This window comes from Vigna angularis, chromosome 2 (genome assembly GCF_016808095.1).
Source record: "Vigna angularis cultivar LongXiaoDou No.4 chromosome 2, ASM1680809v1, whole genome shotgun sequence".
NCBI lineage: Eukaryota > Viridiplantae > Streptophyta > Magnoliopsida > Fabales > Fabaceae > Vigna > Vigna angularis.
In genome coordinates this window covers 49169229-49195787 of record NC_068971.1, presented here as the reverse complement: position 1 = coordinate 49195787, position 26559 = coordinate 49169229, and the positions used below count along the sequence as shown (strand labels likewise).

Genomic DNA, 26559 nt, shown 5'->3' with positions numbered 1-26559 from the left:
GTACTATTTTTGTCTTTCCATATAACTTGAAAGCATGTCCTCGCACATCTATTCAAAATTATGAAGATGGTTCACTCCATTCATCATTCTCAAACCTTCCCAACAAACATTCTCAAATACATAGAAACAGATATCTAACATATTCATACATCCGTTTGTGGTTAGAGTACATCTTTTTATCCAAAGACAAGCTTAAGGTTGATGAAAAAAATACGAACAAAAAAATGAAAAAAAATACAAACAAAAAGAAAAGAAGAAAGATTTCATTAAACTAATTTATAAATTTCGGATGTATGGATACAAATTAACCTAATTTCAAGAAAGAAGAGTTTATATAGACATAAAAAAAATAACAATATATAGGTGAGGTGGGTGGGTGGAGGGGCAAGTGCGTATGTATGTGTTGAAAAAGAATTCAAAATAGAGAATGCTGTTATATTAATAACTCTCTTAAAAATATATAAAAAAAAAGTTAAAACATAAAAAATGGCAAAAATAATTCATTCAACTCATTTGTAATAATCTCTTTTCTATTTTCTATTTTCACATGTCAGCACATATTATAAATGTTACAATATTTAATTACCAGAATTACATTTATTCATCAATAAAATTTAAGATGAAAATGATCTTTAAAACAAGAAAAAGATAATTTTATATAAAAATTAAAAACATATTTAGTTCATTTTTTTTTTCAATTCAAAATTCATTTTAAAAGCATGGTTGGTTGTATGTTAAGGTTGAAATATCTATAAAACAAATTATTATGTTTTTAAATCCATCTGATGCCAAAAATGTTAGTCCTATAATTTATATAAGAGCGTGACTTATCTAATAAGTAATTATTAAGAAAAGTCATAATGGTAGTGATTTTACATATTATCCCTAAAAACAATAATCATCCCATGCAAGTGTACTTTTGATTTAGCTATTTCGTATCATTGGAACATTATATTATATGGACAATAAACAAAATAAAATGAATTAGTTATCGATGTTCAATTCAAGTTGTTGATGAAAAAAATCATCCACAACATAAATCAATGTGACAAAATGTTGGGAAAAAAAATTCAAGCTCTTCATCCAAATTGCATCGAAAAGAATCATAGGATAATGTTAGATTATTCGTTCAAATCATGGTTTTTGCGTAAACCAAAACATGATGAAATTGTTTAACTTACAAAACAATACATACTCAACCAACATTACATGATAAGACCCACATTTCAATAAAATGTAAATCTATTTCATTTAACTATATCTTCCTTTTCTTTCCATTTCGCCTAATATTTTTTCTTAGCTCTACATATATAAAAAAAATGATATCCATCTTCTAAGTATTTAAATATATCATTGTTAAATGTTAATTTCTACTATTATAAATAATTTTTTTTAAATATTATTGTTTAAATCTATTACTCTTCAGTAAATACATAAAAAATTAACATGGTAAATAAATTTTCCATGTTAATTTTTATTTGTAGATTTATTTTACTTTTTCGATATAATTTTTACATATTTAGAATCAAAATTTCTAACTACATTTTTTTATTCTCTAATAATAATTTTGAAATTTTACTAAACAATTATGAAATAGACTATTTAATTAATTACTTAAACTGTAATTAATAATCTATGAAACAATAACTTTAATTAAAAATATTTTTATATTTCTGATTTAGTAAGTTTTATATCAATTATTAATAGTAAGAATTTATGTTCAAATTAAATTATGAAACACCAATTAGTATTTATTTATTTTAAGTTGCTTTATTTTATTATTTGCATTTTTTAAATTAAATTATAATTATAACTATTATTTATTTTACTTTTTATGAATTACATATTTTTCCTTTATTTTTTGAAAAAGAAAAGGAAAATGTGCCAAGAATTAGGTTTTCGTTCAACATAATTTTGATGACGAATTTTGATTAGACAAATAGTATCATGACATACTTTTACATTCATTTGACACAAATTATAAGGATAAAATGGTAATAAAAGTGTAAATTTTTGTATTGTTTCAAGAAATAAGAAAGTAAAAAGTAAGTAGAGGAGTCCTCCTACACCTCACTAATTTCCTCCTGCACCTCCCATTTTACACATTTGCTCTTCATTTATTAAACCATTTATTAAAATCAAATAAAAACGGATGATGAGTTAATGATTTCGTAACCACCAGCAACCCTAAATCTCATTTTGTTGCCCAACATGTATCCCTTTCCTCTTCTTATTTTTTGACTTTAAAATAAAATAACAAATAAATCAAAAAATGAAAAGATATTCCAAAAACATATTCAATATTATTTAATCATAAAATATAACATAAAAATAAAATTTACAGAATATATAAATATAAAATATTAACAAAAAAACTATATAAAATATTAACCAAAATAAATTAAATATACTAACTTAATATTTCATACATATATTTTTAAAACAAATTTAATACTATAAATAAATATCAAAAATACTAAATAATAAATAATATAAGGAAATACAATTTATAAATTTTAAACAAATATAATAAAAGAAAATAAAGTAATAAAAGAAACCCTAAAAACACAAGCAGTGTAGCTCCAAGTGCGGTCACTGTAAACCGCAAGTCGAAGTGCGGCTATTCTCATCCGCAGTTCCAAGTGCAGTTGCATGCAAAAGTGTCGAACGCCAACCACAAGTCCAATTGCGGCGACTCGTCAACCGCAGCTCCAAGTGAGACTCTCATCCCTCCCTACCGCAGTTCCATGTGCGGCGACCGCAGTTCCATGTGCGACGGTGCCTGATCCGCAATTCCAAGTGCGGTTAAGGCCCCAATTTCTCTAATGACCTTAAGTAAATCTGTCCTTGAAGTTAACTCTTTGAAAAGAAGAAGATCTACATTGTTGCACCAGAAGAACTTAAAAACAAATGAAGTTGGTGATGAGGAGGAGGAGAGGAGTGAGGGAGGGAAAAAAATGTGAGCTTGAAATGAAATGCGACAAGGAGAGGCAAGGAGGAGGAAGGGAGGAAAGGGTATAGGATTTACAAAATAATCTGAAATGCAGTAAGGCTGAACTCAGTTAGAAAGAGGTGTAGGGCTACTGCTTCAATTTAATCATTAAATGAGTTAGCTTTTTTAAAGTAAAATATTCTTTCTGAGAAAGGTAGAGTTGTAAATAAAAAAAAAGAAAGGGTCAAAGAATCATTACTCGATTGACTGTAACGAGTAACTAGTCTATTTGAATCATATAGTTTGAAAGTATATTTTAATAATTAAAAAAAATGATGTATCAAGGTTAAGAGAACGTTCAACTGTACCAGCATTCATGACATAACATAAGAGTTGCATGTTGAACATATTACCTTGGAAAAGTGTTTTTTTAACAACTTTTTTATAATTTTACATGATAGTTCGTGATTTGTTTATTTCAAATATAAAGACAAATAAAATTGTGACACATAATTTATGATGAAAAAATTATTAAAAATGATTGTTAACATGATCCATTGCCTTGAAAGTATGAAATACATTACATAATAAAAAATAATCAAATAAGTAAAGAAACATATCTATAAATTATAATTTATGTACTGTAAAGAATCACCGGTTTGTAAGTAAATTATCATTAACTGTATTATTTATTACTTATATTAAATAACTAACTTGACCATTACAATAAATTTGTTAAAAAAAGTTTTCAATGTTATTGCATTGTTTTAAAAGTAATTGACTTTCGGTTAAGTAACGTAAAAATATATATCACAGTTTTTGTCTCTTTAGTGAAAATTGAAGTAATATTCACTAATTTTTTAAAATTTTGAAATCAAATATCTCTATTTCAAAAAGAAAATAATCATACAAGAAAGAAACTGAAATTGCATTTTAATATTAATATTTTTTTTTAACTTAATATTAAAATTTCATTTCCATACTCAGTTTATCTACCGCAACAAGCAGAAGAGGTAAAAGTTGGCACAGGATTTTACGGTGGAACAAAGCTGTCGTCATTGCATGCGCAAGCGATGAGGCTCTCATTTCAGGCACCTCGAAATTGACATTCATTGAAATTTTCATTTTTTAATAATTAAACACTGCCAATCCTTCGTTTTTTTTTTCTATAAAAACTAACCTCACCTTCAATTATCACCTTCTTTATCATAACCCTTTTCACACATTATTCTTCTGTCCCCCATTTTTCATTCGCCAACAACCTCTCCTTCCCCGGTTTTCCCCATTTCTTTCATATTGTCCTTTCTCGTTTCAGAAAATCAATTAGTCCCCCAGAAGCTGATCTGTTTCCGATCTAGGGTTTTCTTGCCCCGAATCAGGACTCGCTTGAGTTTCAATTCTGTTGTGAGAGCATAGGCCTTTTGCAAAACACACCAATGTTTTCCGAATTTTTATGACACACGCTATGCGTCGAATTCGTCTGCTTCACTCGTTCTCCGTTGTGTTTCTATACTGGTTCTATGTTTTCTCATGAACTCTCTCTCAAATCCGTGATTAATTAGATCCGTCTCCGTTGTTAATTACTGTTCTATTATTCCAATAATTAATTAGATCTGTAATCCCTATTTCCATTAGCTTTCATTTTTTTTTAATTTTGTTCTGTTATCAAATCAAATCCCATCTCCTTGTCGGAAATGGCGTCGATTCAACGTTCGGCGACGAGCTCTGGATCTGAGGCAGGAGATCCGCAAATCGACGAGAGAAAGCGGAAGAGAATGCTGTCGAACCGCGAATCCGCGCGGCGATCGCGGATGAGGAAGCAGAAACAGCTGGAGGATTTGACCGATGAGGTTAGCAGATTGCAAGGCGCGAACAAGAAGCTTGTGGAGAACATAAAGGCCAAGGAAGAAGCGTGCGCTGAGACCGAATCAGCGAACAGCATTCTGAGGGCTCAGACTTTGGAACTGACCGAACGATTACGCTTCTTGAACTCTATCCTTGAAATCGCTGAAGAGGTCGGAGGTTTATCCGTTGAGATTCCCGATATTCCAGATCCTCTCCTCAAGCCGTGGCAGATTCCTCATCCGACGCAACCGATTATGGCCACCGCAAATATGTTTCTGCGTTGATCCATTTCATCCCCGTGGGTTTTATTTTTATTAGTTTAATCAATTAATTAGGGTTATTAGTGTGGTAACCTTTGTCATGTGCATTATTAGTGTCTGTATTAGTGTTATGTGATGTTATGTGTTGTTTTGCGTCAAAATCGTGTGGTCCAGTATGCATTGGATTCCTGAGATGAACGTGAGGTGCAGGGTGTAGATGGTTTGCAGCGGCAGTGTCCCTTGTGCCTTTGCGCGACTTGTAATCATTTTGAATGGTGGCTGTTTTATTTTATGATTAAAATGTTATCGCTTTATCTCAGCATTAGCAGAAAGGCGCTTGTTATTATCTTATAAAAAATTATAATGTAAAGTACAGATTTTAAAAAAAAATAGAAATTTGTAATAATTATTTTAAAAAATATTTTGAAGATAGGTCATTCAATCAATAATTACTATAAATTTTGTTTTCATAATTGTCTAAAATTAAATTCGGAATATAATTTAATTCACATTGGCCTTAAATGGTCTTTTGAATAAACTATAATTTTTCATCTTAAATTAATTTATATCAGTGTTAAAAATTAAGTATAAAGTAATTTAATATTACAAAATATTTGTACCCGTTTTTATGTAGAATTCGTCCTTAGATAGTCTCTTGCTTATTTATATGCTTTTATAATAAAAACATTGGCTTTATGATATAATGACGAAGCTAATAGCGCAATAATTATTTATTTCTAAATTTGGGACAACGTTATCCGTGTCACTAAATAATCGTTATTAAATTACTCACTTCATAAGAGGTGTGTGCCCTTTTTCAATTTTGTAAGTATTGCTGTTTAAATAATTTACTTATATTTATATTTTTTTTCCTTTGATTTAGAGCTGCCCATTTGGATAAATGTCCGCCACAATTTCATGTCATCTCAACTCAATGCATTATGAGACAACTTATCCAAAAAAACGATGGGACAATGAATAGAACGGGTCAGATTAGACTTGGGGTTAATCTTGATTGTGGTTAGTACTTTATAAACTTATAGACTTTGTACGTACACGTTAAGTAATATGATGAAGTTGAAGGCAAAATAACTTGAAATTCAAACTTTGAATTTTCCAATACATACAATCGTCTTTCTATTTCTTGTATTGATAGTAAGACATCTGTCAAGTTTCCTTATCAAAATTTGTTGAATGATATGTTATTTATCTCTTGAATTTCTGCAATTTTTTATCCTGACAGCATTTATGGTAGTTTTCATGTTCATTAATTTTGTAATTAGTGCAAATGTTGTAGTTCTTTTTCTCTTTGTTATATTTTTAGAAAGAATTCATGTTAGTAGGAAGACAACTCATAATGGTGCATCATTTTCTAAATTTTTAATATATTATCTTTGAATTAAATGATAATGAATATTATTCCTTATTAAAAAAATTGTTATACTTTAAATAATTTTTATGTATATATTGATCTAGTCATTTAAGTTGATTATTCAATTATTGCTACGCACGTTTTAAAATAAAATCAAATTATTTGTCTTCTTTTCTAATAAAACTATATCATTTGTTTTCCTTCTTAATCACATATGTAATATAACATTGCAATGACTTTTAAACTTTTCGACATCAAAATGAGTTGTTTATAATCAAAGTTTCACTTAATTCGTTGTCCTCTCATCTACATTATCCTAAAATTATTGTAATTTCTGAGTATTCTAAATGAAAAAAAATATCTTAATTGACCATCACTACTAATTAGATCCATTTATATTTTGATCTTTCCTTAATTATATTTTTCAACCCAATTTAGGTAGAAGAGTGCAAAAATTGTGTTTCAATATCATTATTGCAAGTAGTTTGTGGCCCATTTAGAACTAATGAGAGGTTTATCAAATATTGTTTCATTGAAGGGAAAAAATGAGATTTTTTTTATGGAAGGCATTTAGTATTGGTAATGACGTGAGACTGGTTTATCATTTACACAATTTATATTCTACAAGGACATACTCTCGATATTGGAGATTCTATTATGACTTTCGTGCAATATCTAACAAAAAGAACAATGTTAATAAAATCTAATAAAAAAACATTTTTTTTAAGTTGTTGGAACTAATTCGTAAATATTTTTTTATTTAAATATTTTGGTGTCGGAATTTTATATATAAAGAAATGTAAGAACTAAACTTGTATTTTAACAATTTTATATTCCAAGATTCCACTTGCAGCAAAATTATTAAGGAACTGGTTCGGAGATTGTGTATAGGGAAGGTGTTGGTTATTGATTGTACGACTAAGCCTATAGTGTCAATGCTAATAATAATTTTCAAAGATTGATTTAGATAAGCATAAGCGATAATGCATATCACAAATCAATCATTAACTTCTATTTTTTTTTTCTTTTTATCAAAATCTAATAAACCAATTACATATTTAATATGTCTGTCTCATAATTACAATAAGACGAAGATAGATAAAAATGTTATAATAACGATTACAAAGGTTATAAAAGGTAGGAAAATAGTTGTAGTAGTGTTGACTGACTTGGTCTGCGAAACGGTGGTGACGTGAAAGTAAGGGTGGTAGTGAAAATATAAAAAAGAAAAAGAAATATTATCTTATAATTGTAATATACAAGTTATAAACGAAATTTTCTATCTTCCTATTCTCTGAATTAAACATTTAAAATATTATTTTCTTGTCTCTTTTAAATGTATAATTTAACACGTATTCCTACAACTAATTGCGATTACCTTGTATTTCTCTATTTAATTTAGTAGAACAACACGTTTCATTAAAAACCATGCAAGGATCGTTTAAAAGAAAATGCAAGGACCATTTTAAAAAGAGAAGCCATGCGAGTAAAGAAAGGCTCCATCTTCCTCAATCTCCATAATTTCTTTCTGCACCCGCACAGTCCTATGAAAATGACCTAAATACCCTTTATTAAATAAATACTATAAACCTGAACATTTCCCCTGTCATCATACAAGCGCCAGCACCTCTATTGCTGGAAGAAAACCTACAACGCATTGCATCTCCATTGCTCGTTGGTGCAACGATCTGCATCTCGATATAAACTTGTTGCACCTCCATCAGTTTTATTTAAAAAAATAAAAAAATAACTGTAATACTTAATAGACTTTAAAAAAAACTTGTTGCACCTACATGAATTTTTTTTTTACATGAAAAAAATTGATGTATAACTTTTTTACAAACTATAGTTATTATTTAGGATGTAAATTAAATAAGTTCGGTTAAAATATCTATTATAATTTATATTTAAAAGATTGTAATACATAAATGTAAATTTTATTTTATAAATAGTCAATTTTGTAAAATGAACTTAAATTTAAAATTAACTTATTAATATGTTATAAAAATTATCTTAAAATCTATTTCAATGACATTTATTGTATTATTTTCTGTTAGACCAAATATCTCCTGTTTTTTTAAGTTATTCGAATTACTCATTGGATCACATCCATTAAGAAGTAGGAAAATTTGAAGAATTTACATATCAAAGGCCAGAAATATCTTTTCGTTATGAAAGAACTGAGTATTAAAAAACTATGGTAATCAGAATGCAGGAGCATAATAGATCTTCAGTCTCAGTCACGCAATCGATATCTATTTCGTGAATTCGATGATTTGATCCAACCTGAAGTAGCTACTAACTAGTAATAACATGTTCTTCAGGCATCACAACACATAAAAAAAGTGCATAACTTGGCTCTGGTTTAACATAAGTTACCATGAAACTACGATGAGTGTCGATGATATGCTATGAATTATGCTAAAAGAAACATTAACACATAGCTTTTCAGAATTGATATGTCGTGTAAGGCAATAGTTTTACTTGGCACAGGCAATACCATCGTGCACTCCCACTTGTGTTGCAGACTCATTCATCGAAAGTTTTGCACTCTATGGTTTCCGGGTTGTCCTTGCAGTAGGTCTCCAGAGGGTCCGAATCCTTTTCCTTTTGCTTGTCCCTCGCGTCTTTCGCCGCCGCGCTCAGCTCCTCCACCTCGTCCCATGCCGCCACACACTCGCCGCTTGTCGGATCGCCCGCGCACGCTTCCTGCGCGTGCTTTATGCTCTCCTCCACCTTCTCCGATATCTTATCCGGCGCCGCGCGAACGGGTTGGATCCTCAGCACCCGACCCACCTGGACACCACCCGGTCGCATAGGTTGGCGCAGTGGAAGTGCGAATTTTAAGGCGTGCGCATTTTTGGGTGAGCCAGATGCGTTGAACAAAACTCTGGGGCTTGAAAGACTCACACCAGTCATGGTTGCCATTTTTTTTCCCTTCGCTTTCTTCTGTTTCTGTTTCGTGTTCTTTGGGTTTACGATGCAGTCTAAGAAGTAGAACGTGAAGATTATAGCTGTTGGTAGGGAAGATTTGTGTACACATGTTTCTTATCTGGTTCCAACCAGTTATGTTCTTCCACGTAGAATCCACAATGTATAGGAGATTTTTCTCTCAAAATATCTTTTCAATAAAAACAGTGAGAAATCATTGGTGAAATTGGTCTGAAAGAAATTAAGGTTTAATTTGGATCTAACATCTAATAAAGTCACCATTCCATGTTTTTGAGAAAGAAAAAAAATGTAGAAACTTACTTGTATAATAATAATAACTGTTATCACAGTTATTATTTTTTGTCTTATATGTTTTGACAAATTTATGGCTTTGATTGCTTGTCAATTTTTATGATAGGTGGTAACAATGTTTCTTTTTTTCTTTATATATATATATATATATATATATATATATATATATATATATGTGTGTGTGTGTGTGTGTTTTATAATATATATAATAATACGATTGCTATTACAAATGAATAGAAATGACACTGGATTAAAAATAATTAAATTTGATTATTTTAATATTAAAAAGTTTTAATATAAATAATTTTATTATTTTAAAACACTTTATTTATTTAATAAAAAATTTAGAGTTATTTTAATTTTTCAAAAGATCTTTTCCGTATGATTAATTTTTGCAGTGAATTATTCGATTTAGACTTATAAGTTTTTCCGTTTACACAGGTTAAGTTTTAGTTATTTCTTTTAGTCTTTTTCTATTATCTGTTTTGTGTGTGAGATTTTTTCTACTTCTATGCATTTTTTTAGTTCTCTTTATGAGTACACGCTGATTAATGATCATAATGATATATTTTATTGTGATGTTTTTATATTTATATATAGAGTATTCTGCTAGTTAAGAGGAGTTTAAATGGTCAGAGTTTTGTGAGGTATTGGTCAAGTAAGGAAAACTAATTGCATTGTTTTTGTATTATAAATACCTTAAAATTTTTAATATTATGATTGTGTGGTGAATTGATTGAATAATTAATATGTGTGATATATTTAATTGTGGTAGGGTTCTTAAATTGCAATAATTGATTATATGATGAAATTTAAGGATGTTGTTTGATTGGATTGTAGATGAGATTTTTGAGTTAGTGAAGGATGTGTAAATTAAATTTGGCATTTGTTTTAATTATGTTGCTTGTTCGACTGAACTTGCAGGGTTGGATTAAGCTTACAAGGTTGGAATAACACAAATTTACAAAATTATGTTATGTCAAATTATGCAGACTCGCTAAGCGAAGTCAAAGTGAGAGAACTACTGACTTTGTGGTTGCTAAGCAATAATATACTGGTTGGACAACGTCAGAGTCAGATAGCTACTTACTTGATGATCGTTGGACGAGAATATACCCATTGGGAGAAGCTAAAATCATAAAGTTGATTGATTTGGTAGTAGGTGGGCAAGACAAGCATCGCTGGACGACTTTTGTGAGAATTTAAGTATGAAAGTTCCAATAATGACTCGTTGAACAAACTATGTGGTCGTTGGGCAAGTGTACTTTTAGATATTACTCGTTGAACGAATAAATATTCTCCTTGAACAAAATTAACACAGTATAGTTCTATTTATATGTACTTTTCTGATATGTTTAATGTGGGTTTATGTGATGTTAAAATGATAACTATTTTATAAAGTTTATTTGTGAATAATTGATAGATTTATGGATAAATATACATGCGAATAATGATGTATAATATTGTAATGATGGTGAATATTATAGACGTAATTTCATAAATCTCGTAGGAATATTCTATGGTAAGGTTTAATTAATCTACATGTTAATGTAAAAATGTTAATGTAAAAATGAGATGTTAGAGGTTATCTTATCACTTTAATAACCAAAATTTATGAATATGAAATACTCATTGCACTTCTACTAAAATACTTCTCTTTGGACCACTTTGTATTTATTTTTTCTCCTTCTCTCCTTCTGTTTTTTTTTCCTTCTCTATGAGAAGCAAATGGATAATTTGGATCCTTTCTACATTCAGTTACACATCAAAACAATTAAAATTGATAAATTTTTAATTTAAAATATTAATTTGTTATGTAATAAAATCAATAACACATCGAAACGAAATGCACTGAGGCTATTGGTACCGGAAGAGTTACGAACTATGGACATACCGAGACGGCTGAGAGAAAAAAATATCACACAGGAATAGAATTTTTTATTTTATCAATGATGCGACTACACAAACTGTACCATCGCTTCACTCTTCTCCCTTTTTCGCCATTATCGCTCCCTTCCAACCCCTCTCTTCTTCCTCTCGCTCCTCCGCTGCGCCTCACGCTCCGTCTCCGGACCGCTGTGAACTTCGCTTCCATGGCTTCTTCGCGGTTGCGCAATCTAGCGCCTCTCGCAGCTGCGCCTACTGAAGACGCCACTGCCGCCTTTTCTTCCTCTGCCAACGCCGCTACTTCCGCTGATTACGAAGGTTAGCTCAGCACTCATTCCTTCGCCACTGTTTTTGCTGTTGTACCGCAAGACTAGGTGTTGTTGTTTTTTCCTCTTACAGTGTTTCGATTTCGTAAGCGTCGTGCGTTGATGACCTGATACTTATTAATCTATTGATGCATATTCATTCGGTTGATCGTTTACCTGGAGTAAAATTTCAGCTCCTTGATTTTTGGACTACACTCAATTAAGTTGCCGATGCTGTGAAAATACGAAATTATCATAGCGATCAAAGTAATTGAATGACCGATCGTTAATTCACCATTAACCGTATTAATGAACTTATTTTGGTAGAGTTTAAATATTTTTAGGCTAGTGAACTTTTGTGTGTAGTTCGATGATTTGCCACTTTCTTTTTACTGACTGACGATTGCATAGAGTTTTACACGAACAACGTTTGAGGGTTGAGCTCCTTAATAATTTGGTATAGGAAGTGAAGAGATTCACTTCATTTTCTGTCGTATACTTCGTAGTCCTTTTGTATTCGAGCTTGACTTAGACATAGTTGTGAAATTCATATTCACATGTATAATATTGTTTGGATTGCTTTACTTATTTCTAGATGCTGACCTTTTATTCTGATTCACCAATACTAGAAGAGTCAACTGTAGGAACAAATTATCGTGTTCCTCCACCTGAGATCAGTAAAATAGTTGATGCTCCACCAGTACCTGCATTGTCATTTTCACCACTCAGGGACAAAATTATCTTTCTCAAGCGAAGAGCTCTACCTCCACTGGCAGAAATAGCAAGGCCGGAGGAAAAGTTGGCTGGTATACGTATTGATGGAAAGTGCAATACTAGGAGTCGCATGTCATTCTACACAGGTATAGGGATCCATCAAATTCTTCCTGATGGCACATTAGGGCCAGAGATAGAGGTGCATGGTTTCCCTGATGGTGCTAAAATAAATTTTGTTTCGTGGTCTCCTGACGGATGTCATTTGTCCTTTAGCATTCGTGTGAAAGAGGAGGATAGTGATAGCAGTAAACTCACAGTGTGGATTGCAGATGTGAAAACAGGGAAAGCCATACAATTGTTTAAGTCACCAAATGTACACTTGAATGCAGTTTTTGACAATTATGTTTGGGTAAATAACTCTTCTTTGCTTGTTTGTACCATTCCATCATCACGTGGAGCTCCGCCAAAGAAACCTTTGGTTCCTGCTGGCCCCAAAATTCAATCTAATGAGGAGAAAAACATTGTTCAAGTAAGAACATTCCAGGACTTGCTGAAAGATGAATATGACGAAGATTTGTTTGACTACTATGCCACCTCACAACTTGTTTTAGCTTCTTTGGATGGTTCTGTAAAAGAAATTGGCCCACCAGCTGTTTATACCTCAATGGACCCTTCCCCAGATAATAAGTACATTTTGATTAGTTCAATTCACAGGCCATACTCTTTCATTGTTCCTTGTGGAAGATTTCCAAAGAAGGTAGAGCTTTGGAGTGCTGAGGGAAAATTAATCAGGGAGCTTTGTGATTTGCCCCTTGCTGAGGACATTCCAATTGCATTCAATAGTGTGCGTAAAGGGATGCGCTCCATTAATTGGAGAGCTGATAAGCCTTCAACACTTTACTGGTACTGATCTGAATTTGAATTTATATTTATTGCCGTGGCAGTACATTGTGGACATTAAAATTTATTTTACTTTTCTTTTGTTAGCAATTACTATGCTTGATTGAACTTAAAAAGACATTTTTTTTTAAATATGCACTTGACTTTTTTTTTCATTACTTTCTCTCAAAATTTTGTAGTGCTTAAAAATTAAACTTCCCTACTGTGTCTTTTCAGTGTTAAAATTCATTGGCATGCAAATAAAGCATTTACTTTACAAGAACAATCATGCAGGTCTATAGTTAAGAATACCTTTATGCACATTTATTAAATATCCACTTGAGGGCATGGACATGAACTTGATGTACAAACTATATAAGTATTGAATTGTTTAGGTTATTGATTGAGAGTTCAATGGAATAACCTGGATATTTATACACTCCTGATTGGAGGATAATGTACAATCATAGCCTCCCCATCCAAAATAACATGTATTTGAGTGTGTGCTCATGGATTATTATGTTTTTGTATTTCAAATATAGTTTATGTTCTTTTCTTTTACTGCAGAACCAATTGTTTGTCTATGTTGGATTACGCATGGTTGTTTTCTTCATCTGACTTCTAATGTTCTCATCATATGAATTTCTCTTAAATAGATGTTTCATCATTCATTCACATTCTGGAATTCTTTTATTGAATATAAAATTCTCAATTTTTTCTATTCATTTGCATTGTTGTTTCTATAGTCCCATATTATATATGGATTTGTTTCGCGATTTCTTAATCTGTTTAAATTGCTTCATTTGAGGTTTCTAGGGTAGAAACTCAAGATGGAGGTGATGCAAAGGTTGAAATTTCTCCTCGTGATATAGTTTATACACAGCTTGCTGAACCTATAGAAGGTGAACAGCCAACGATATTCCACAAGCTTGATTTCCGCTATGGGTATGGATACAATTGGTTGATTTACATTGTTTTCTTCCCTCTATAATTTATGTACTTGTTGGTGTATTCACAATGACATATATGGGCATTATTTGATCCTTTCAAGTTGTTTCTTCTTAGTATTGTAAATATGCTTCTGATTGCTGAGGTTTATAGTTGACACTAGTTTGAATTCCATGTCTTACCCATTCTCTCAAATTGTCTATCTTAATGCTGTAATTGCTATTCATATCTTTTTGCACTCTTGATCATCATGACCGGCCTTTGTGTTGGTTTGCATGTCACTTTCGTAGTCTGGACTGATAATTGTACTTGCAAATAATAGTCCGAGTTATTATTTATTTTATGTCTAGCTCATGGCATGATTATCTAAGTAGCAGTTGTTAAGATAATTCCTTACCATGCTTACTGTAAACTTCACACTTTTTTCAGTTTTTATTTTTTGGGTTGGGGGAAGGGTTTAGAGATACGTGCACACAATTATATTGTGCTTATATTCTAAAATCTTGAACACTGTTTTTGTTTTCCCCATATGTACAGAGGGGTTTCTTGGTGTGATGATTCTCTGGCTCTGGTGTACGAGTCTTGGTACAAAACTCGGAAAATAAGAACATGGCTAGTTTCTCCTGGATCTGAAGGTGTAGCTCCAGACATCCTATTTGATAGATCTTCAGAGGATGTGTACTCTGATCCTGGCTCTCCTATGTCGCGGAGAACTCAAGCTGGGACATACATCATTGCAAGGATAAAAAGAGCCAGCGATGAAGGAAAATACATTATACTGAATGGAATTGGTGCTACACCAGAAGGGAACATTCCATTCCTTGATCTGTTTGATATGTAAGTGTCTTAAAGTGCGTATTATGCTTCTGATATGTTCTCATATATGACGGTTTGAACCAAAATGTTGCAGAAATACACGTAAAACAGAACGAATCTGGCAGAGCGATAAAGAAAAATATTATGAGACAGTTGTTGCTCTAATGTCTGATCAGGAAGAAGGGGATTTGCATTTGGACAAGCTGAAGATACTGACTTCTAAAGAGTCAAAAACTGAAAACACCCAATATTACTTGGTTAGCTGGCCAGATAAAAAAACAGTTCAGGTTACAAATTTCCCTCATCCGTACCCTCAACTTGCATCATTGCAGAAGGAGATGGTCAGGTATCAGAGAAAAGATGGGGTTCAACTTACAGCTACATTATACCTGCCACCAGGTTACAATCCATCAACAGATGGTCCTTTACCATGCCTGGTTTGGTCTTACCCTGGAGAGTTCAAGAGTAAAGATGCTGCTGGACAAGTTCGTGGTTCTCCAAATGAATTTCCTGGGATAGGTTCCACATCAGCCCTTCTTTGGCTGGCTAGAAGGTATTGGTTGTCTTTACCAACAATGGGTTTCATTTGGGTATTTTTATTTAGCATAATTTTACTTGCTTCTCTGTTCCCAATTCAATATATGTTTTTGTAAATAATAAGATGAACCTCTCTTTGAATACTTTAAATACTGTAGGTTTGCAATTCTATCTGGGCCTACCATTCCTATTATTGGTGAAGGTGATGAAGAGGCAAATGATAGGTAACTTGATAATGATATTGTTACAGCTGTGGGATCTTTACCATTTACTTATCACTAATAGTTGTTCAGCCCATGAATTTCAATCTTTTTTTCTCTTCAAATTGGACTTTCAAATTTTTGGACCTATGAGACTGTGTTTGTTCTTTTGTTCAACGTGTTCAAATTTTGCCGTTAAGTACCCCGTAACTAGTAAAGCTTTAGAGTTTATCTGATATAAAACCAAATATCTGCATTTCAGGTATGTAGAACAATTGGTTGCAAGCGCCGAGGCTGCTGTGGAGGAAGTTATCAGGCGTGGGGTAAGCTTTATATTTATTGTATGGAGAATATAAAACTGTTAGTCCATACAAGTATTATGACTGAAGCCATTTTGGGGGGTTCACTTGTCACATCTAGGTAGCCGATCCAAAGAAAATAGCTGTTGGTGGACATTCCTATGGTGCGTTCATGACTGCTAACCTCCTGGCACATGCACCTCATCTTTTCTGTTGTGGAATTGCACGTTCTGGTGCTTACAACAGAACACTTACTCCTTTTGGTTTTCAGGTATTTCTTGTAGTGGCTTGTATTTTTCTTTCTTCTACAACCATAAATTGTTTTTCTTTTGTCCTACAGTTCCCTCTAATCTGCTTTCACACCCTCTTCTTTGAACTGCATGTTACCTTGTGACTTTGAGTGTACTTTAGAATGAAATCTTTTTATGTCTTCATGCACATCCTTCTGTAGAATGAAGACAGAACTCTTTGGGAAGCTACTAATACTTATGTTGAGATGAGTCCTTTTATGTCGGCTAATAAAATAAAGAAACCCATCTTGCTTATTCACGGGGAAGAGGACAATAATCCAGGAACATTAACCATGCAGGTAAGAGAGGAATTCCTGTCTTGGCTATTCTCATATGCTGTCATCAATTAATTGGTTGTTGCTGTGGTTTTTATATTTTTGAGGAAGAACCCTGGGATCTTTCGTTATCCAATTGCATTCTGCTTACCCTTTGTCCTGTTATGCAGTCAGACAGGTTTTTCAACGCACTGAAGGGTCATGGTGCTCTTTGTCGGCTAGTCATTCTCCCTCATGAGAGTCATGGTTACACTGCCAGAGAAAGCATCATGCATGTACTTTGGGAAACAGATAGATGGTTGCATAAACATTGCGTGTCCAACAGTTCTGATGCAGAAGAAGACCATGAAACTGGCACCGTCAAAGAACATGTTAGCAAAGTAACAGCAAATGCTGAAAGCAAAGTGGTTGCAACCAGCGGAGGTGGCAGCAGAGAAGTGTCTGAGCTTGAGAACGAAGAATTTCATTCTCTGCCAAGGTCTTCCTTGTGGTAACCACATCTTCAGCCTTAAATTTTAGAGTGAAATAAGTCTTTGGTACCTCCAAAATTAGTTCGTATTGAAATTGGTATTTTCAATTTTTCTTTAGTGTTTCTAATACTCAATATTTAATAAATACGCCATTTTGGTTGTTACAGTAATTTTAGTATTCTTGAGTTGACAGTGTTGATATTTAATTATCCTAGTAAGACAGTTACAGTGTTGTCAATCGAAAATTAACAAAAATTAAAATATTAATTACATGTTGGATATACAAACATTGACATTTATTTTGGAGGTACTCAAAATTTGTTAAACCTAAATTTTAATTCCAAAAGACACCTTCAACTGAAAGTTAATTATTTCTTCAGAATGATAAATTTACGAGCAGTAAATCCCTGTATGGCTTGGCCATATTCTTACCTTGCGAAGAATAGACGTGAGCATGCGGGCAACGTTATTTTGGCATTTCCCATGCAACCAAATAATTTAGACTATATTAAAACACATGCTGCTCATTTTTACCATCTATCTATGCATTAACCTTGAGCTTTTTTGTTGTTGTAGAGGAATTATCTGAACTTGGAATAGAATCATCCAAATGATGCATGTGGAAGAAAGAGCTGCAAGATGCTCTTCACTGCGAGGACGTTCAGATTGACAGGGATCAGTTACATTACAAGTAGGGGATATCAGAAGCTACTTGACGATTTCATGTAAAGAACCTTTAAAAACTACAGTAGCAATAATGGCATTGCTGGTTCAGTGGTAAGTTGCCAAAATATTTGAATGATTTAGCAGTATGATTCATCATCTGTCGCTTGTGTTTTCACAAGGCTCTCCTTTGCGGCTTACCTGAAAACAAAGCAATCTAAAATACTTGAGGTAACCAAACTCACTACTTATTCTTCCAATGCTGTTTGATATCTTCCATCATAATCATGGAGTTGTGATTCTTTTTACTGAATATACAATTGTACTATGATGGCAAATGATGAAGCTTGGAATGATGTTTTGTTTACCTAAATACCTACATATTTTGCGGGGCCAGTCTGAGGGATTCAACAATTTCCATGATAATTGAGGAGTTAATCTTGACAATTTTATGACGTACATACCTAAAAGCTTGATAATAGATTGCATTCGCATTGAATATTTGGTTTTAAAATGCTCAGTTCCTATAAATAAGGTAATACTTATTTTTTTTATATTTAGAAAATGTTGATTTTTTTCTCTCATTTATAATGTGCATTTATTATTTTCAAATCAAGGGAACAGTTTTTGTGTCAATTAAACATTAGATATATTTAATTGTTAAATATTGAAGGTCGTAATCGATCATAAAATGTTTCCTATTTTTACTGTTTTATTAATTTTAACGGTTTTTATTGAATAGTGACAAATAGACCAATCAAATCAGTTCATCTCATTGGATTTGGTTGTAGGTCACATGAGTTAGAGTTAAAGGAGTTCACAAAATAATAAAAAAAAAATTTTCTTAAAAAAATTCCGAAGTCAAATATTCATCATCTTTTATTAATATGTTTACTATTTTATTCTTAATAATATATTTATAATAATATTCAAAAGTTTTATGATTAAGCTAAAATATTCATCTAATTGTTTTTGTAACTTAATCATATTTATTAGTTTTGTATTTCTAAATCAAATTATGCTATTGTATTAATATCTAGTTTCTTGTTTTGCTTTTTAATTTTATAGTTATGTATTTTTATTCAATTTTGATATACAAAAATGTTATATTAACATCGTTTTATAAAAATAATAACTTATTTGATTTTTTATGGATAATATTTTAAAGAAAAATCATTTTTTTAAAATTAAAACGTGTTTATTATAGTTTAGATGCTAAATTAAAAACAACTTAAAAGTTTATTTATATATATATATATATATATATATATATATATATATATATATATTTAAATAGCTTATTAAAATAGGTTCATAAAAAGTTTGAGGAAAGAGTTAAAAGAATATGTGTTTTTATGATTGCATTCAAGTATAAGTAATTCTTTGACTTATAAAAATAATTTGTTTTGAACACGTTTTTCTCTTCCAAAATTATTTTATTTTTAAGCTTAGAAAAATTCAACATATATTATATTTTTAGCTTTTTAAAATAATAAAATTATGTATTTTAAATATGATTGCAATTAAAATATTATTTTGAATAATTTTTATAAAATCAATGTTTATATATTCTTTAGGAATAATAAGTTTTCAAACAAATATAAATTAATTTTTGTTTTTCAAAATTTCTACAAGATAATCATTATACTAACTTCTATCCTAACTATATCTTTTCTATTCGATAATAGAAAGTTATTTTTCTGTAACAAAATTTTTAGACTATAATTTTTTTTTGAGTATTTAACATTGCAGAAATATATTTGGAGTGAAGAAAAAATAAATATTAATAAAATATTGTAAAACTTGAAAGTGGTTGGATAAATTGCAAAAAAAAAAAACTAAAATTACATTAAAAATAAACTAATTTAGTTTTAGGAGATTAATCTCACCTTAATCTTATTTTAACTCATTTTATATCTAACTTTGTATCAATCCATTGAGCTTTGGAGACTGAAACTTTTAAAAAACCTTTAATAAGTAAAAAAAAAATTAGGTTTTAAAAAAAAGTCAGGATGAACTCAGACTATGAGCTCAAACGTGTCAAACAATCTCTCAACTTTAGCATCAGAATTCAAGCATAATTTTGTTGTACTTTCATAATTTTGACTTAAATTCTTATAAATTTTTATATTTTATCTTATAACTAGGTGTAAATTTTGTATTTTAAAATATACAATGAAAAAGTATTTTATATTAAATATTTTAGAATATAATTTTTTATATTTTAGAATGCATAATCTAAAATATAAATTTGGAATATAATAATTAAAAAAAATTATAAGTGCTACAACAAAAAGTACACCAAATTTTCGTTCATTGTCCCAAACCTCAAGAAGAAGGCTGATCAAAATTATAAGTGCTACAACAAAAAGTACACCAAATCCTGCAATAAGCTCCATAACCAAGTCATACTCAACACCAAAGAAAGTGATACTTCAATTAGCTCACTGTTTATCTTAGTGCTTTTCTTGATTTAGACAACTTAGCAAAGCATGATTATTTACTGGTAACAACCTCCAAATTTCCTTGTCCCACTTACAACCTCCGAATTTTATGAATGTAATATATTTCAAAATATTTCTATTTAATATTCAAAATATTTCTATTTAATATTCAAAATATTTCTATTCAACATGTAAGCCCCCTTGACGTCCCATCTAATGTAAATTAACAACACTTATAATGAAATGTCCTTAAAAAATTAGATTGTACTTTGATGAAATGAAGTCACTGGAACATTTTTATAAACATGGGTAAAATCAGAAAATATAAATAAAAACTACTTCTCATAAGTCAATTAACTCCTTAATTTTTGCATATTGTTCAACAATCCAATATGTTGCCGTTCGCTGAAAGTTTTAATTTATCACAGTCGTTTCTGAGTTTCTGCAAGAACATGAATTAATCGCCGTAGAATTTCCACTGAGGATGGCTAGATTTCCATCATGACGCAGCATTTAAATTCACTTTGTTTCCAACGAGAGGAATAATCTATGGTAGGCATTAACAGTATGATTCTAAACAAGACAACTAATTTGAAAGGATGAAAAAAAGAGAAGTTGTATTACAGACAGCTTCATATTCCAGAATCCTTAACTTGTGTCTTTTTCCATTAATACCGAACTTTGTATTGTAAAGTTTAACAAAAACGAGCAACATAATATGTTCTTTCCGCAATCCTTTAGAAACACTACATTAAGTTGCAAAAACTAGCTACAAAGTTTAATAGATAAAACAACATTAAAGACATCTCCGCTCGTGCAGCTTGGGGAAAATAGCTTTGCAATGAAAAGCAACAAAAAGAACTCTATAAAATTTCTACCTTGGTACAAAATCCTTATTAATCTTAAAGTCACCTCACATACATATCAAGAGCCAATTGAATGCAGAGAGAAATAAATGCAAAACAAAAAAGTGGAGTGTTTTGGCAGAAAACACAACCATTTTCATTCTTCCTCCACCACAACACCAATCTCACCTTTTTCCAGGAAATCATAAAATGTTCTGACCTTTTTCTTTTCGTTCCATTGATTCATCTTCCAGACAGTGCTAGCAGCTAAACCAAGAACTGTTCCAATAATTATCTCCTTCACAACATTTGGTCCTTTCAAAGTAGCATGAGCAATCCTAGGACCAGCCATTTCCTTCACTGTCTCTAAACTTGTCAATTCTACAAACTTTCCTTACATTGAACGCAAATGAATGCATGAGTAAAGGAAAATATTTGTAAGACAGTTTTCTTTATCCATAATCATGAAAGTAAAAAGTTTTATATTCTCCCTTGATAACCCCACAAAGAGTTAAGAAAATAAAAATTAGATTGGGCCGACAATTAATATAAAAGTAAATTTGCTCGGTAAAACTAACAGATTTCGCTTAAAAATCATGATCAAATACTATAAACTCTGATGAATTTAATTTGAAAATAATTACTATTTCTCTCTGTTGTTTTTCCTAATAATTTTATAAATGCCTTTGTCTTCACGTCGTTCTATATACATTTGTTTCTTACAAATAAACAAAATAAAAGAAAGTGACTCTGTTATCATTATCAGCAACAACATAAAAAGGATCAAATCAGATTTACTGAGATGAAACATGACTCGTTCATTCCTCATCCCACTGTTCCGATTTAGGCTACTAATGAAGAACATACTGATAGCAAAAACATAATTAATCCTAGCTTAGCTTGTATTAAAACAAACACCATATCTGACATCAACATTATCCAAATAATTGTCGTTGAAACTAAGAACGGGGAATGGAAGTTATAGCAACGCATCCTCAAATAGTTCCCAAAAATTCTAACATGGCTACCAATTTACTGAAAAAATGTATAATAAAAGAAACTAACGGAATGAACAATGAGGAAATTAATATAAATTAAAAATTTGATCGATAACACTTGAACAAGAATCCAAGATTTAATAACAGAGCTACCAAATTAGAGAACTCACCACTGCTTCAGGCTCAAGATCTTTTCTTCACAATGTGTACAAGAAAAAAATGTATATACATTATGAACTTCGGCGGCATTTCAGCTGGGCCTTTCTAGCCCAAGCTAAAAGAATTTGGGTTGAAATACAGGCCCAATTTCAGTGTACCTTAAAGCAAGAGCAAGCAATAATACTACCATGAATATGTCCGTGCATTTGTCCACCTTTTTCGACGCTGAAGCTAATAATTCGCTTTCGTCATTTCTAAATATCCAAAATTAACTTTCACATTCCTTTAAAAAAATATAACTTTCTCATTTTTCATGGTAGGAATTAAAATGTTAAAATGAATTTCCCATTTACTTATTTCCACTCATTTTTAAATATTTTATATTTATTTGTTTATTTTTGTCTTATATTAAGATTTGAGTTTCAATTTTAAGTATTCAATTATGTAAACTTTTAGAATATATATATTTTTAGACGTTAAATCACTAATAATATCTTATTTTATCTGCTTTTTTTTTTAAATTTTATGTAAGAATATTATATAATTCATATTTAAAACAATAAAATAATTACAGTGTGACGAAGATGAAAATAAATAAAAAAAACTTGTACTTGTTGCCATCCTTCTGGTCAATTCCACTAAAATGACAAATAAAAATAATAAGTGAAAAAATAAATTGAATTTATAAGTTTCTAAATATTTTGGATTATGTTGGGCAAACCTAATTAATAAGTTGGTATACACCAAAATATAATCCTTTCCGCTGTGAAAGGTGACCACAGCTGTACAATGATATTAATATAATATTTTCCAATGCATACTATAAGACTTTAAATATTTAATTTAATACATATTAGAACTTGAATATAGGATTATTAATTAGCTAACATGATTTTATTTAGTTATTTTATATGTTTGATAATTTTTTTTAAGAAATAGTGTAATATAAAATCCAAAATATAGAAAAAATAATTATTATTTTGATAGTAGGGTCTGAACGTGTTTTGTTCCAAATGCATCGGCGAGGAATAATGATATTGATATTGGGTGCATGTGATTATGAGTAGAATACACTATATACCTTCGACTTTATTCCCATCTTAAAATAATTAAAAAAGTGGTTGATGAGTAATGAGGGTTTAGTTAGAGAAAGTAAGTAAAATAATCAAGAAGATGGTGGAGGTTGGTTTTGTCAAAGAATAAACAACATATTCCCGACACTGCAATTTAATTTTAATTTTTATTGCTCGTATATTCTCAAACTTTTGTCAAAGAAATTTAATTTTTATTACATTTAAATTTACAAACTTTTGTAAGAATTTTAAAAAGATAAAATGTATGCTTAAAAAGTTAAAATTAAGGAAAAACACCTCATAACATAATGCGTAGACAAAATCATAGTGGATAAGGACGTATCTCTCGGTCCCTACTAAGAAAAATTATGATTTCAAACCTGTTTTTTCCTTTTACATTCTTTTAATAATAAAATATTATATTTAACCATAATAATAAAAATAAATAAAATTTTAAAATAAAAATACAATATTTAAAGTTGTTAAATATATTATTATATTTTCCTTTTTCTTTTTAGTTATGACATTAACTAAGGAACATTTTTGGCCCATTACCAGTTCTGCACCGTGAACCGATGACAGTACTTATCAGAAAATTAGAGATTTATTATTCTGAATCCAGCAGCCTGTTGTCACTCACATTGCTTCTTGCTTTAACTTCTTTCTACACTAATTGATATTTAATAGCTTTTTCTCTTGCAATTTCTGTAATAATTCGTGCATGAAGTATGATACTACCCATTGACTCGTATTGAAGAACAGTTCTTGGCAATGGAGAGACAGAGAAGTTTCTCCTTCAAACCCACTAGGCTTTTGGTTTTCTCATTCACTATCTTTTCCTCGATTCTCTTCCTCTCCACCTTCACCACTTGGCTAACCAATTTCACTCCTTCAAATCACCAACATATTCATCTTCATTTCAACACTTCTTCTACTTCTACTACCAATACTTCTTCATCCTCTTCTGTCGGTGACGGTGACAGTGTGGCTCTCCCACCTTTATTTGTTCATTCCTTGACCGAAAACTTCACACTGAGTGGTGAGAAAATTTCAACTTTGATCGATAACCGTCTTTCCAGGACCCAGGAAAGCTTATCTGGATCCAAATCTGAACCTGTACGACACGATGTTGGTGCTTCGAATGTCAATTTCACGGCAATGCGAGACTATGGAACTTCGCCTGAGAGGGTTCCCGGCAACGAGCAGAAGAAGATAGTAACTGGAGGTTTAGATGGGAATACTCAAGTTCCTTTTTTGAAAAAGATTGAGCAGAAGGGAGTTGAAGGGTGTGATTTAACAAAAGGGTATTGGGTTTTTGATGAAAGCTATGCCCTTTATTCCAAAGATTCGTGTCCTTTCATAGATGAAGGTTTTGATTGTGTGGGGAATGGAAGATTGGATAGAGACTACTCTAAGTGGAGATGGCAGCCCAAAGACTGTGACATTCCGAGGTACTCCCAATATCAATCTTTTGGGATTTTTTTTTCTTTGCTTACTTTTCTACCGATGCAGTATTTAGGAAGAAAATGAAAGTTTTGCTTTTTGGTACTGTGATTTTTTTGCGAAGGTTCAATGCAACTAAAATGCTGGAGTTGATTAGAGGGAAAAGGCTTGTTTTTGTGGGTGATTCGATTAATAGGAACCAATGGGAATCAATGTTGTGCATGTTATTGGGTGGTATTAAAGATCCATCGAGAGTGTATGAGACCCATGGAAGGAAAATTACGAAAGAGAAGGGAAATTATAGTTTCAGGTTTCTGGTAATTCTGCAGAACCGTACTTCTATTTTGTGATGTATGGCTGGTCCTGGAGAATTAGGTGTTCATACTTTACCCTTTCAACCTTGCAGGATTATCAATGTACGGTTGAATACTATGTCAGTCATTTCTTAGTTCATGAAAGCAAGGCAAGAGTTGGGCAGAAACGAAGACCAACCTTGCGAATTGATGCCATTGATCATGGTTCATCAAGATGGAAGGGAGCTGATGTTTTGGTTTTCAACACTGCGCATTGGTGGTCACATTACAAAACAAAAGCTGGGTTAGCACTTTTCTTCCTTCTTTAGTTTGTAGGCCTAGAAAGAAACCTTTGCTGATGTGTGCATTACTCAATACTTGCACTTCAAAGTGTTAATTATGTTAGAGAAGATGAAACTGTACATGATTCTTAATTACTACATACATGATTCACATCAGTATTTCTCTGATCTGTATATAACAGTTATGATTCTCTAACAGGATTTATTACTACCAAGAAGGAAGTGTGGTTCATCCCCAGCTAAATGTTTCCACAGCTTTCAGAAAAGCTTTAACGATTTGGTCTTCATGGGTGGACAGACACATCAATCACCGAAAAACCAGAGTTTTCTTTCGAAGTTCAGCACCATCACATTTCAGGTTTGTTTCTGATATTCCCTCATTCTACAATAACTCTTGTATTTTCCCAAGTTTAAGATGTTCAGAGATGCTGATTAGGGAAGTTAATCCTTTGCAACAGTGGTGGTGATTGGAATTCTGGAGGGCATTGTACAGAAGCCACTCTTCCTCTAAATGAAACCTTATTAAGCACTAGTTATCCTGAGAAGAACATCATCGTAGAGCAGATAATAGAGCAAATGAAAACTCCTGTGACATTGTTGAATGTAACTAGTTTGTCAGCATATAGGATCGATGGTCACCCATCAGTTTATGGGAGAAAAACACGATCTTCTAGGATTCAAGATTGTAGCCATTGGTGTCTTCCAGGAGTTCCAGATACATGGAATGAATTGTTATATTTTCATCTACAGAGTAGATAACAGTTACCACATCAAACTCTTTTGCGCTTCATTTTTTCTGGAACCTGTATATACACAGCTTGTGAAATATATTCCCTTTCTTCACTAGTTTAGCTTATTTTGATCTTCACTCTAACATTTTACGATTGCAGTTCTTCTCATTCTACACGTTAATAAAGGAAACTTCGAATTTTGGAGAACAATAAAACAGGTTGAACTGGATCCATGAGGACCACACGTTATCATTACGAGGGTAGAACATTATCATGAGGTGTGTATTTCTTTCATGGAGTTGTTTCATATAATTTGTTCACCTATAAGGTAAGAAC

The 26559-nt window shown here is 31.5% G+C and overlaps 5 protein-coding genes across 7 annotated transcripts; 3 read left to right on the top strand and 2 right to left on the bottom strand.

Annotated features, from left to right (window-relative positions):
• The first annotated feature begins 4128 nt into the window (after positions 1–4128).
• LOC108327888 (bZIP transcription factor 53) lies at positions 4129–5356 on the top strand. The gene has a single exon (XM_017561614.2). It carries the CDS (start codon positions 4627–4629, stop codon positions 5059–5061), a length of 435 nt encoding a protein of 144 aa, XP_017417103.1. The 5' UTR covers positions 4129–4626; the 3' UTR covers positions 5062–5356.
• Positions 5357–8638: 3282 nt separating this feature from the next.
• LOC108328097 (calvin cycle protein CP12-2, chloroplastic) lies at positions 8639–9405 on the bottom strand. The gene has a single exon (XM_017561891.2). The coding sequence runs from the start codon at positions 9335–9337 to the stop codon at positions 8939–8941; it is 399 nt and encodes a 132-aa protein (XP_017417380.1). The 5' UTR covers positions 9338–9405; the 3' UTR covers positions 8639–8938.
• A 2099-nt stretch (positions 9406–11504) lies between these two features.
• On the top strand, positions 11505–18328 carry LOC108329314 (probable glutamyl endopeptidase, chloroplastic). Of its 3 annotated transcripts, none has more exons than XM_017563480.2 (11): positions 11505–11857; positions 12477–13461; positions 14254–14382; positions 14923–15222; positions 15296–15754; positions 15897–15962; positions 16201–16261; positions 16359–16508; positions 16689–16826; positions 16973–17292; positions 17849–18328. In XM_017563480.2, coding segments are annotated over exons 1-11 (2865 nt in total). In that variant the 5' UTR covers positions 11505–11601; the 3' UTR covers positions 17850–18328. The 3 variants fall into 3 exon arrangements, with proteins under 3 accessions (XP_017418969.1, XP_017418968.1, XP_017418967.1); XM_017563479.2 differs by having other exon boundaries at positions 12474–13461; positions 16973–17280; XM_017563478.2 differs by having other exon boundaries at positions 12474–13461.
• Positions 18329–21221: 2893 nt separating this feature from the next.
• LOC108328780 (cytochrome c oxidase subunit 5C-2) lies at positions 21222–22411 on the bottom strand. The gene is made up of 2 exons (XM_017562667.2): positions 22393–22411; positions 21222–21612 (listed from the first exon to the last, which is right to left on the bottom strand). The coding sequence occupies exon 2, from the start codon at positions 21574–21576 to the stop codon at positions 21382–21384; it is 195 nt and encodes a 64-aa protein (XP_017418156.1). The 5' UTR covers positions 21577–21612; positions 22393–22411; the 3' UTR covers positions 21222–21381.
• A 1625-nt stretch (positions 22412–24036) lies between these two features.
• LOC108327995 (protein trichome birefringence-like 6) lies at positions 24037–26335 on the top strand. Its single transcript, XM_017561760.1, has 5 exons — positions 24037–24905; positions 25022–25214; positions 25304–25494; positions 25692–25850; positions 25951–26335. The coding sequence occupies exons 1-5, from the start codon at positions 24226–24228 to the stop codon at positions 26249–26251; spliced, it is 1524 nt and encodes a 507-aa protein (XP_017417249.1). The 5' UTR covers positions 24037–24225; the 3' UTR covers positions 26252–26335.
• The last annotated feature ends 224 nt before the right edge of the window (positions 26336–26559 follow it).